The sequence below is a fragment of the Dipodomys ordii genome, unplaced genomic scaffold (genome assembly GCF_000151885.1).
Source record: "Dipodomys ordii isolate 6190 unplaced genomic scaffold, Dord_2.0 Scaffold7, whole genome shotgun sequence".
Lineage (NCBI taxonomy): Eukaryota > Metazoa > Chordata > Mammalia > Rodentia > Heteromyidae > Dipodomys > Dipodomys ordii.
In genome coordinates, this window is record NW_012267223.1 from 19107995 (window position 1) to 19121706 (window position 13712).

General features: G+C 43.1%; 1 protein-coding gene across 2 annotated transcripts in view; it reads left to right on the top strand.

Annotated features, from left to right (window-relative positions):
• Positions 1–13712, top strand: part of Skap1 (src kinase associated phosphoprotein 1) — a 269213-nt gene that overhangs the window by 229959 nt on the left and 25542 nt on the right. Inside the window, exons 10-11 of one of the 2 annotated variants that reach the window (XM_013008862.1) lie at positions 482–532; positions 11069–11169. In XM_013008862.1, coding sequence (XP_012864316.1) covers positions 482–532; positions 11069–11169 — 152 coding nt within the window. The remainder of the gene's footprint in view (positions 1–481; positions 533–11068; positions 11170–13712) is intronic. The other variant, XM_013008863.1, reaches the window with a different exon arrangement.

Consider the following 13712-nt stretch of genomic DNA (forward strand, 5'->3'; position numbering starts at 1 on the left):
TGTGTTGAATTGTACAACTTAATAAGGATTTTTTTAATACAGAAAAAGAGAGAGTGAGAGGGAGGAAGAAAGGAAAGGAGGGGGGTGGTGGAGGAAGGGAGGGGGAGGGAGGGGAAGGGAGGGGGAGGGAGTGGGAGGGAGGGGGAAGGAGGGGAAGGCAGAAAGAGAAAAAGAAAGAGGGAAGGAGAGGAGGAATGAAGAAAGGGAATGAGAAGAGGGAAGAGAAGGGGAAGGGAGGAGAGGAAACAAGAGGGGAGGGGAATGTTCTAGCCGGATATAATGACTCATGCTTACAATGCTAACACTCAGGATGCTGAGGAAGGAGGATTGTGAGTTGGAGGCCAGCTTGGGCTGTGTATCGAGAGTCTATCTCCAAACAGAACTAAGAGACAAAGAGAGATGAGCTCAGAGCAGACACTCCCTCAGTGTAGACTGCCCCCCCCCCCCACTGACTGCTAACGTTGACCACTTCTTCCCTCAGATGAAGAGCATGATGGGGAAGAGGAGGAGCATGGTGCCGGGCGAAGAGGAGGTGAGCATGTGTCCCACACAGTGGAGGGTTCAAGCTTCTGGCTCAAAGCAATAGCATTGACAGACTCGCTGATAAATCCAAGTCCTGTATACAACCCCAAACGCCCCAAATAAAGTAACTAGCTAAGGAAATCCCTTAACCTTAAAAGCAGTCATTCCATCACTTTAATTAATGTTCCCAGAATGGCTAAGATTTATCCTAGAGAGAGAAGCCAAACTAGATATTTGTTTTTTCCTATCAGTATTTCTTAAATCAGTACAGTGGAAATAGAATTGCCTCATCTCTAAAAGATCAGAGGACTGAGAATGGAAAGAATGGAAATGTCTCTTCTCTGAGAGGCCTGAAGATTGCTAGTTGAGAGGGGGAATGGAAATGTGTCAGATCTGAAAAGTGAACGCAGGGTGAAGGATAGAATCACGGCCACAGAGCTGACTTCTGGTGGCCTGGTTTGATTCCAGGCACATTTGGAAATGAATATGTAACAGGGTTGTTGAATACCAAATTACAGCTTATTCATCCCAGACTGTTAACTATGCTTCAGGCTTTTAGAGAGCCTACCCCTCCTAAAGTCAGATGCCCCCTGGGCACCTCCTGAAGTGTAGGAAGAACCTATTATTTCATTGTCATTGAAGGAAAGCCTGGCGTGGCCAGAGCTGCCTCACATCCAATCATTCCATCCTCTGAACCTGAATCAGAGATGAGGTAAGATACAAGCTGATCTTTCTTAGGATCTATGAACATCTTGAGCCTGGGAATTATTTCCCTCATTTTCTTCCGGCTCCATTTCCCTGGCCCTAGCTTTTTCCTATTCTCCCCTCCTGCTTTCCTTCTGCTTTTTCTTCTCCCTACCCATCCAAGCAAAACCCCTTCTCCTTTTTCATTCTCTAAAGGCAGCGAATCTTAAAAGGTTTCATGAGCTGGGTGCTGGTGGCTCACACCTATACTCCTAATTACTCAGGAGGCTGAGGATCACAGTTCAAAGCCAGCCTGGGCAAGAAAGTCCATGAGACTATTATCTCCAATAAAGCACCAGAAAACTGGAAGTGCTGCTGTGGCTCAAGTGGTAGAGCACTTGCCGTGAGCTGAAGAGCTCAGGGACAGCACCCAGGCCCAGAGTTCAAGCCCCACAACCGACCAAAAAAAAAAAAAAAGTTTTCATGAAGGACCCAAGGAAGAGAAAATTCAGGCAACATCAGACATCAGATACCAAAAGCAGGAGAGAAAAAAAGCAACATGAGTCAGCTGCCAATGGCTCACACCTATAATCCTAGCGACTCAGGAAGCTGAGATCTGAGGATCACAGTTCAAAGCTAACCAAGGCAGAAAACTCTCAGACTCTTGTCTCCAATTACTCAGCAAGAAGCCAGAAGTGGAGCTGTGGTTTAAGTGGTAGAAAGCCAGCCTGAGTTCAAGTCCCCATACCAGCACAAAATAAAGAAAAGAAAGCAAATGGGGTAAGTGTGGTACAGGGATGTTAGGACACTTCATACTTGATTGGGGTTAACACATAGAATTCATCCAAGCCAAAACCTAGGTTCTACTATTTTCTACTTGCTCTATAGAATTGCACCAGAAAGCCTATTCTGACCAAGCATGTCCCTTGTAAGTCTTTTCTCAGCCAACCTCCATCACTAGCATGAAAAAGAAACACTGCTTGCGGGCAGCTTGGCTACAATAACTTCCATTCAGGAAGCATCAGTCTTCTGGCAACGACTCCTTAAAGAGACTCAGCTCTCTCTCTCTAAGGTTATTATCTCGGGAGGCAAGAGTTGTTTGTGGTTATTTTTGTTTTTTGTCGGTTGTGGGGCTTGAACTCAGGGCCTGGGTGCTGCCCCTGAGCCTCTTTCTGCTCAAAGCTAGCACTGTCACACTTGAGCCACAGCACCACCTCCTGATTTTGAGTGATTAATTCAAGATAAGAGTCTCACAGGGACTTTTCTGCCCAGGCTGGCTTAACTGGCTTGAACTCAGGGCCTCATGTGATTGGCTTTTTCACTCAAACTTGGCACTCTACCACTCCAGCCATACCTTCACTTCCTGCTTTTTGCTGGTGAACTGGAGATAAAAATGTCTCGTGGATTTGTATACCTAGCCTGGCTTTAAATCTTGATCTTCAGATCACAGCTTTCTGAGTAGCTAAGATTACAGGTGCAAGCCACCAGTACCTGGCAAGAGATGTAGTTCTTTATAGTTCCAATACGTGTAACTCAAGTAGGTTTCTAAAAAAAAAATAGAGATTTTTTTCGTTCCTCATGTTTTCTGCCTCCAAAATAGGTATTGTTAAAGTAGAGTGAGCTCTAAATATGTTTCTGTGGTTTATACTTCCCACCCATTATAATGATTAGTGGCCTAGTGATTAAAAAACGGAAGGACTTTCTGCTCTCTCTGCAGAATCTGAGGCAGGAATTTTTATTCTCTGTGTTTACTTATTTATTTATTGAATTTATATAATGCCTGTTCTCCAATGGAGCTATAGAAACTGCTACAAATATGTAACATCCAAATGTCATTGCTCAGTTTTACAAGAAAATATAAAGGTCTGGGGGAAAGCAAGCAGCTTCAATGAATGCATTTAAAAGGCAGGAATCCCAGAATTCAAACCCCAGTACTGTGAATGAATGAACGAATGAATGAATGAAATGAAAGGTAAGGAGCTTTGAGAAATTGTGAATTCTTAGGTCAGAGTCAAGCTACATAAGTTTGCTTCATTTTAGTTTTTTTTGATACTATATGTTTTAGAGGAGAGAGTTAGGCAGATAGATAGATAGATAGATAGATAGATAGATAGATAGATAGATAGATAGATAGATAGATAGATAGATAGATAGATGTTTTTTAAGTAAACTGGCCTTCCTTTTCTTCATTTTCTCTTAAAGATACTTTAGCTGACCAGATCATCTTTCAAAATCCAAGTACCTTTCTCTAAGGGTACTTTTCCCTCAATGCTGGCCTACTCCCTTGGCAGTATCTCTAACATTTTGAAAGCCCAACTAGGTCTTAGCGGAAAGTGGGAGGGAGACAAAGAATTCAGTTTATCCTTATTGAGTGTTAATGACCCTGTGAGATGCAATTTCTTTTATTTTATTCTGTTACCTAGAAAATCTATCACAGCCTTGTAGTATTGATTGTTCAATCTATAAAGAGCTCTGTTTACAGCCTGCCTGTTAGTAACAGGGTTATTTTAATGAGTGATTTGTCAACACCTCAAATTTTTCTCTAAATTACAACCATCAGCCTCAGGTGAGTCTAACGCTTAGGGTCTAATACTAAGGGTCATGGGTGATGAGTGCTTAGCTCCCTTTCTTACCATCTTATAACTGTCGGGGTAATCCACAGTAACACTTGTCTAGATGCTGGTGGCTCAAGCCTATAATCCTACCTACTTCGGAGGCAGAGATCTGAGGATCCAGGTTCAAAGCTAGCATGGGCAGGAAAGTCCATGAGACTCTTTTTTTTTTTTTAGGCCTGAGACTGGGACTTGAACTCGGTACCTGCTGCTTTCACTCACTGACTAGCGCTCTCCCAACTGAGCTACACTTCCAACCCCAAGAGACTCTTTTCTCAATTAACCCCCAAAAATGCCAGAAGTGGAGCTGTGGCTCAAGTGGTAGAGCACAAAAGCTCAGAGACAACACCAAAGCCCTGAGTTCAAGTGCCAGGATACACACAACACACACACACACACACACACGATTGCTTATAAGCATCCCATCTCAGAGGCACTCTGAGTGCCAACTTTAGTGCCACCAATAAAGAACTGTTATATAGAAGAGACCAGCGGTCAGGCATACATTTGTAACTCTTACCTTTTGAAACCTATTTCTCAAGACCAACCATGACTTTCCACCAGCTAAAATTTTGACCCAACAAAAGGAGTGTAGGAGGTGAAAAATCAGGATCTATGAGTGTTCCCCATTTCTAAATTATCTTTATAATCCTAAAAACCATGGTAATTTCAGAATTCAAGGTTAAACAGCTAGGAATATAAGCAAATGGATAGCCAGGTACAGTGGCACATTCCTGTAATCCCTGAAACAGGAGGTTGGCAAAGTTGAGATCAGCCTAAATTATATAGTGAGTTCCAGGCCAGGGCCTTTCTCCAAAATAAGGAGAAAAAGTAATAAAAAGAAGCAAAATGAGCAGCTGCTCTTCCTACTCTAGTGCCATAGTAGAATCTGGGAGATATTTTTTTCATACTTCCCTTCTGAAACTTTTAATAAAGTATCAGGCGGTCTGCTTTAATAAACTGAATATGGTGGCCCTTTCTGCCCTAGAGGATATTTCAGGGAGCTTTCCTCGGAACACTGCATTGTCCATACTCTAGTAGGTTTTGTCCTCTCAGTTTTCTCTCTTTTCCACAATTTAAATGGATGTGCCCGATGCCAAACCTCGTGGACGCAGCCCTTTAACTCATTAAGCAAAGGTAGCTGGGCCCCAGTGCTCACATTTGTAATCCTAATACTTGAGAGGCAGTTCAGGGCAGCAAGGTTTTCTAGACCCCTCTTCAACAGAGCTTGGTGCGGCCGCATGCACCTGTAATCCTAGCTATGTAGAAAAGCTTAAAACAAGTGGAGTGAAGCCCAGATAAGCATCTAGACAACCAGTGCCTAGCCATTGCTAAGTAGAGTGCCTACTTTGCAAACATGAGGACCTGAATTCAAACCTCAGTACCACAAGAAATGTAAACAAGAAGCCAAGTTACCATTTTTCCCTGGTTACAATTTAAATTCTGGAGTTATCCAAAGTCTCCCAGACAAAAATATGAACCCCAAAAGGAATACAGTCAGGTTCTCCTATCCCAAAGGAGGGGAGAGACAGATAGATAGCTTAGTACTTTTTACCTTAGTACTTTCCACAGCTGAGAGGTTACTTTTCATTGACTTTTAACAGCTGCCCAAGTTTGGCCTCAGTTACAGGAGACATGGCTATTACTGGTGACAAAGACCTTGGATGATAGCGGAGTGCTGGTGGTTCACACCCATAATCCTAACTACTCAGGAGGCTGAGATCCGTGGATCAAGGTTTGAAACCAGCCCAAGCAGGAAAGTCTGTGGGATTCTTTTAATCTCCAATGAGCCAGTAGAAAACAGGAAGTGGAGCTGTGGCTCAAAGTGGTAAAGCACTAACCTTGAGCAAAAAAGAGTGCAGAGGGGCTGGGAAGGTGGCTCAGTGGTAGAGCGCTTGCCTTGCATGCATAAGGCCCTGGGTTCGATTCCTCAGCACTGCATAAACGAAAAAGAAAAAAGCCGGAAGTGGCGCTGTGGCTCAAGTGGTAGAGCGCTAGCCTTGAGCTGAAGAGCTGAGGGACAGCACCCAGGCCCAGGGTTCAGGCCCCATGACTGGACCCAAAAAAAAAAAAAAGTGCAGGGACAGTGCCCAGTCCCCAACTTCAAGCCCCATGACTGACACAATAAAAAAAATTTTAAAGAAAGAATCTGAGTGACAAATACTTTACAATAAATACCTGGAAAAGAGATAACCAAAAACTATTTTTTAGCCTGTTCTAGCACTATTCTTCCTAAGATATTTTGTTTGCTTGATGCTTAGCTTCCCTTATGTGGGATAAAGAGAATAAAATGCTACACCCCTCCTCTAGAAAAAGTCCTTCTCAGCTCTACTAGCAATTTAAATGCAGTGATCATACCCATTAGCTTCTCTATCATTGTAATTGTTGTTAATTGTTATAACTGTTTTACTTATTAGTGGTGTCGTTATTGCTCTAGGTCCTCTGTCTGTTTTTATGCTGAATATATTAGTGCTTTGCTTTTGAATTACCAAGGCTTTATTTAGTGCAGTGACGTTTGGTGGGTTTTTTTTTTTTTTTTTAGAGAGACATTGAGAAATGCTGGCATTAAGCTTTATTCTTTTGTTTTTCATTCCAAACGGACAGACTGGAAAAAAAATAATTAGATGGAATAATGTCCTCAAAATGAGAATGAGGATGTTTTGAATTAATTAAACTATCAGAATACTGCAGCATTTCTGATCTGAGGCTGCTGCCAGAGTAGTGTAAAACCTAAAGGAACTGAAATCCAGCCCACAAAAGCTCTTACGTTCCCAATTCCTTTCACTGCGCTAAATAGAAATCCATGTCTGTGGGTATTTGTCTGTCTGTAGGATGAGCTTGGCAGGCTTAGGGCAAAGCAGAAATAACCCTCCAGACTACTGGACCTCCAGACGCTGCCTGGCACCACACTGCAGGAATCAAATCCTCCTCAGCCTTACCTTTTCCAGGTCTTTATTTAACATCTACCCACCATGGCCTCATGCTTGCTTGGCTTGCTTGCTCAGATAGTGCCCTATCCCTTGAGTCATGCCTCCAATCTGGCTTTTTGCTGGATAATTGAAAATAGGAATCTTTTCTACCTAGGTTGGCTTTGTAATGTGATCCTTCAGATCTCAACCTCTTGTAGAGAGTGAACTACTTGGCGCCCAACAGATCGGGTTTTTCCAAACTACTAAAGCTTCAGAAAGGTCTCCCTGACCCTTTAGACTGTGCTAAATTCCCTGTTACACATAGCACTTCCATTTCCTTCCAGATATATGACCATCTTAGGTAAATAAATCCTTATGTGTTCATGGTGCTTCCCCCACTAGACGGTAGCCTTGGGAGCAGGGACCTTGTGTGGCCCCTGAGGAATCTCCAGGCCTGGCAGAGCCCTGGCATTGAGCAGACACTGCACATGTGTCTGCCACCGGATGCGGAGGAAGGAATTAGCAACGTTGCACATATTCACATACGTGAGTGCAAATCACGTGCATGGTAAACAGGGAGTCTGCAATATGAAATCCAGCCATAACCAGCGAAAGAATAACTCCCTATGGATTCTCTTCATTCCAGAATACCTCCATCTAGATAAGAAGTTTCATCTTTCCCTAGCCTTTAATTCTTCAGTCTGCCTATTTTTCAGAACTGTTTTGTAATGGTTCTACTGTATGAGTACTTTAACTTGGGCTAGGCTAAACTATCTGCAGGGTTCCTGAACACCTTTTCTTTCTGTCTGTCTTTCTTTTTCTTTCTGTCTTTCTTTTTCTTTCTTTCTATTTTTCTTTCTCTCTTTCTTTTTTTGGGGGGCGGTCCGGACGTGGGGCCTGAACTCTGGGCCTGGGCACTGTCCTCAGCTCTTCAGCTCAAGGCTAGCACTCTACCACTTGAGCCACAGCGCCACTCCGGCTTTTTTCTTTTTGCTTATGTGGTGCTGAGGAATTGAACCCAGGGCCTCAGGCATGCAAGGCAAGTGCTCTACCACTGAGCCACCTTCCCAGTCCCCCTTGTTCAGTTTTTGTAGTCTACTTTTGTAACACCGATTTTCTCTACTGCATATACATCCGTGAAGAATATACTTCACAATCCTAAATTTAGTCTAAAATCTCAGGGTGATTTATGAACTTCATTACAACTGAAAATGCATAATATATCTTGGGGGTTAACTTCCACTTTCAAGAGATTGAGATTTCTCTGTTATTTCTTCCATTGATATTCTTCCCCCTACCCCAAATAGGTTTTGTCTTTTCAATAGTTAGCATTTTTCTCTCAATATATTTTTCTTCCTAACTCTGAGGTAGTGTTTTCACTGGAGTTGTTTTGTTTGCTGCCCTCTATTGGCATTTATAAACAATTTTTTGTCTAAAGAAAACTTGCCTGCTGGATGCTGATGGCTCACACCTGTAACCCTAGCTTCTCAGGAGGCTGAAATCTGAGGATTGAGGTTCAAAGCCAACCCTGGCAGGAAAGTCCATAAGACTCTCACCTCCAATAAACTACTCAGAAAAAGCCAGAAGTGGTGCTGTGGCTCAAGTGGTAGAACAATAGTCTTGAGCACAGAGAGGCTCAGGGACAGCACCCAGGCCCTGAGTTCAAACCCCAGGACTGAAAAAACAAAAACAAAAAAACATGCTGGAGTTTCTACATACTTGACATTTTTATTTCTGTTTACAATATCTGACTAAATCTAAAACAAATAACTCTATTCTCCCTGTTTTGTGCATTGTAAGAGTCCTATTCTTTTCTGAAGACATATAGGAATTTATTTCCCTGTGCTTTTATTGTTTGAATTGCTCATAAAATTAGGAAGAAGGGGCTAAGAAGGTGGCTCAGTGGTAGAGCGCTTGCCTTGCATGCCTGAGGTCCTGAGTTCGATTCCTCAGCACCACATAAGCAAAAAGAAAAAAGCTGGAAGTGGTGCTGTGGCTCAAGTAGTAGAGTGCTAGCCTTGAGCTGAAGAGCTGAGGGACAGCGTCCAGGCCCAGAGTTCAGGCCCCACGACCGGACCCAAAAAAAAAAAAAAACAAATTAGGAAGAAGTTCAGGCCCCACGACCCGACCCAAAAAAAAAAAAAAATTAGGAAGAAGTAGAAACAAAAACAAATAGTATCATCACTGCCTATGCAGAGCCAAACGAATGAAGAAAAGGGAAGGAACTGATAGAACAGAGTTTCCCTACCTCTGCCCCCCCCTCAACCCCTCACATAAGTTTTTATTTCTGCTTTTGTTCTTTGGGGAGGGTGGGGTGTTTTGTTCTGTTTTGTTTTGTTTTTAAGACAGGCTCACTGTACTCCTCTTGCTTTTAGTTTGTTTTTCAGCTAGAGTCTTGAGCTTTTGCTCAGGCTGGCCTAAAACGATAATCCTCCTATTTCTGCCACACAAGTTTTAAAAAAAAATCACAGAGAGGGAGAAAATCAAGGAAAGAGTGCCATGGTCCAAAAGTACTGTACCCATTAACTGACTTGTGGAATTATAACCCCTTTGTACAACATCTTAATAATAACAAATTTTTCTAATTGCATAAAAGTGAACTAGAACATAGGACCCCTGAATCCCATCAATTACATTTCACCGTTGGTAGGTGGGTGGCTTGCAGCTCTCACACAGTGTCCTGAAGAGCTGGAGCATCTTTGGTGTAGTGGTCATTAAGCTGGCCTGCCTTCAAATCCCCCGATCCTCTCCCATTTTGTACTCTAGTGTTTAACCTTTCCGGGTAGGAGAGGATCAATACAAATTCTTCATTGTTAAGAATCAATGTCTGTCCTGTGTGCCATCTCGTCTTGCTGAGAAGCCCAGTAAATCTCTGCTGCGTGTCTAAAGCTGGGTGTGTCATCTTCAGTGGCTTTCATTTTTAATGCCGATCACTTTGGTTTCCATTCCCGGGGGGTTTGCAGATAAATCTTGGCGTACATACATGTTCTGGGTCTACAAATGCGGTGCTGGAAAAGGGCCAGCCCACCCAGAATTTAGTCATAATGGATGAGACATCCCTATGGTTTCACTTAAAGACTGAGCTATTGGTTTTGGTATTTATCAGTGATTACCTCATAGGAGGACCTGGGAGGGAGGTATTGGGACCAAATTCCCACTTGACTGGGGAGGCCAAAATATGAGTCGTAAGGCAGAAGCATGCTGGCTGACTCAGGCACTCCAATAAATCAGCAGAGATATCTGTTTCTTCAAACGCATCATTGAGAAAAAAGGAGTAGATGTTTTAGTTCTTTTATTTTCTTTGTGCACATCTCGGGGCTTGAGCTCAGTGTCTGAGTGCTATCATGTGGAAGGCTAGCACACTATCACTTGAGCCTTAGCTCCAACTCTGCGTTTTTGGTGGTAATTGGAGATGGCCAGCCACTGGTAGCTCACACTTGTAAAACTTAGCTACTCAGGAGGCTGAGATCTGAGGATGGCAGTTCAAAGCCAGCCTAGGCAGGAATGTCCATGACACTTTTTATCTCCAATTAACCACCAGAAAACCAGAAGTGGCATTGAGGCCCAAAGTGGTAGAGTGCTAGCCTTGAGCACAAAAGAGCTTAGAGATGGTGCCCAGGCTGGGAGTTCAAGCCCTATGACCAACGAAAAAAAAATAATGATTTCATGGACTTTCCTGCTTAGACTGGATTTGTACCCTTATCCTCAAATCTCATGAACCACCAATGCTCGGCTAGCACTGGATTTTTTTTTTTAGGTGCAAAAAAGTCTGGTGGAGCCAGGCACCAGTAGCTCACGCCTATAATCCTAGCTAGTCAGGAGGCTGAGATCTGAGGATCATGGTTCAAAGCCAACCCAGGCAGGAAAGGCCGCAAGACACTTTATCACCAATTAACCATCAGAAAACTGGAAGTAGAGCTGTGGTTCAAATGGTAGAGCCTTGAGCAAAAGAGCTCAGGGACAGTTCCCAGGCCCCAAGTTCAAGCACTACCACCAAAATTTTTTAAAGTCTGGTAGGAAACATCTTTGTGATATTTATTTACAAACCAACTAAAAGATACCTGGCTTCTTTTCTTTTACTTATAAGTAAATATAGCATCATATTGTTGAATGGCTTCCTATTAGGAGTGAGCAGTAAATATTTAATGTTAGTTAATGATCTCCTTCTCCCATTAGTCCTTTGCCCATGCTGAAAGTTTGGCTGTATCTCATCTGGAAACCCCCTGAACCTTATGGTTTCTAGGGGCCATATTAGAATCTTAGTTTCCATTTGCAGCAAATATGTGGCTCCCTGGAAAAGATGGAGTTCTTTTAACTTTGATTTCTCTTCTCTTTGATCAGTGGACTATGCCAGTTATTATCAAGGCCTATGGGATTGCCATGGTAACCAGCCAGACGAACTGTCCTTCCAGCGCGGTGACCTCATCCGTGTTCTGAGTAAGGTAAGGACATACAGCATGGGCTTTGTGCCCACAGTCAATTTGCTCACTCTTGGTGGTATACTCACCAATGCCAGAATAATTCGAGGTTGGCACACTTCAGCATGCATACTACCTATCTTCCACACACATAGAATGAATTGCCATTTGTTTGTAATTGTTAGGGAAAACTTTAAGGAAAAGTTCAGATTCAAGAATCAATTTTCAGGATCTGGGAAGGTGGCTCAGTGGTAGAGTGCTTGCCTTGCATGCATGACCCTGGGTTTGATTCCCCAGCACCACATAAGCAGAAAAGGCTAGAAGTGGCGCTGTGGCTCAAGTGGTAGAGCATTAGCCTTGAGCTGAAGAGCTGAGGGACAGCATCCAGGTCCAGAGTTCAGGCCCCACAACAATCAATTTTCAAATTTAAAAACTCAGTTGACAGAAGACTAAGAGTGTGCATAATCAAGATCTGATCTTTTTCAAGGACTATGTGATGTGATACTTTAAGGTCATCACTATGTACATTATTTATCACCATATAATACTCCTGAAAACATTCTGGCTAGGTAAGCTGCCTGCTTATTTCATTTATAGATAAACAAGACTGTAATATAATTACCTCTGGGGGAGGAGTCCAAGTTAGTTACCTCAATTGGTTTGAGCAAATGCTGATAAGGCCAAGATAGTGAACCCAATCACACACAGGCCAGCCAACTTTATTCTTTCCTCAGCCATAAGTTAACCCCTCGATTCAGCTGACCATCTCATAAACAGTGCCCTTGAGCATAAAAGAACAGTGGTGGGGTTTTTTTGCTTTCTTTTTTGGTTTTTTGTTTGTTTGTTGGTTGGTTGGTCGGTCGTGGGGCTTGAACTCTGGGCTTGAGCGCTGTCCCTGCACTCTTAAGCTCAAGGAGAGGGCTCTCCTCCTTGAGCCACAGCACCACTTCGGGTTTTCTAGTGGTTAATTGGAGATAAGAGTTTCAAGGACTTTCCTGTCCGAGCTGGCTTTGAGCCATGATCTCAGCCTCCTGAGTAGCTAGGATTACAGGCATGAACCACCGGCGCCTGGCCAAGAACAGTGTTTAAAAATATATATTATTGCCAATCCATCACTAATATGAAAACAATTCTCAACCCCTAAGGGCTACAGTTTGAGACATAAGCATCAACCTTGCAAAGAAAGGCCACGCATACTGTATAGGGCAGACTAAGAAAACAGGTTCTGTTCATAAAAGAACTTATTGAAAAGGCCTCTCCCGACCAAGTTCTAGATATTCACCTCTGTAATCATAGCATTCAAGAGGATGAGATCTGAGGTCTGTGGTTCAAAGCCATCCTGGGCAGAAAAGTCCAGGAGACTCTTATCTTGAATTAACCAGCAAAAAGCCAGAAGTTGGGGTGTGACTCAAATGGTAAAATGCCAGTGTTAAGTGAAAAAGCCAAGCAAAAGTGTGAGGCCCTGAATTCAAGCCCCAGTACTGGCACAGGAAAGAAAAAAAAAAAAGGTCCCTCTCTATGTATCCAATCCAGATCTAATATATATATATGAATAGGTCTACTTTTTTTTTTTTTTTGGTCAGTTGTGGAGCTTGAACTCTGGGCCTGGGTACTGTCCCTGAGCTCTTCAGCTCAAGGCTAGCACTCTACCACTTTGAGCCACAGCACAACTTCCAGTTTTCTGGTGGTCAATTGGAGATAAGAGTTTCTTGCCCAGGCTGGCTTCAAACTGTGATCCTCAGATCTCAGCCTCCTGAGATTAATAGGCATGACCCATTATCTCCTGGACACTTTGTTGTTTAAGTGCTGAGTATGTTGATTCCTTGAAGAAAAACAGAAAATGTCTTTGTGTTGTCAACCATTATTTCCCATTTGTTCAGCGGATGCTACCACAAAGGCCAAGGGTTGGTTTAGGTTGGGTTTGAAATATGCCATAAGCTCCTTAGGAAACAGATCAAGGTCCTATTCACTCTTTCCAATACATCAGGCCTCTTTAAACAGGGACTGCATTCAGAACTAACTCTTTTCAGGAGAGGGGGAGACCTGCAAGCCTGCAGAGTGAGATGGCAAATGTTCTAGCGATTTCTCCTGGATCCCTAACTCTGCACCACCCTCGTGCCATTTCCTTGCAGCTCCAATACACCAAGAATAAATTGGAAGCAAAGAAGGGAGTGGACATTGGCCTGATTGGTATTTCAAATGCCCGAAAGCAAGGTTTGCCGTGTAATAGAATTTGTGTACATTACCACGCTGGCATTACGGGGTAATCGAGTTATTCACTCAGGTGTGACCAGGCCTCTGTTTGCCCAGAGCCTGCAGGTGAACAAATTAACTGTTTACATTGTCTGGAGGTGCCTGCAGCAGGAGGGAGAAAACAGAGCTGGCTGTCTGCTGGCCTTCTCTCTCAGTCTTGATTATATTTTGTTTGTTTTGCATGTCTTTTGCCTTTGTTAATGGCTTCTCACTGGGGGTCCCTTTCCTCCGGTCAAAGCTGAGGTATTGTGAAGAATCTCAAAGAATATGGAGGAACCAACCCCACTTGTTTAAAAGAAGAAGAAAGAAAGAAA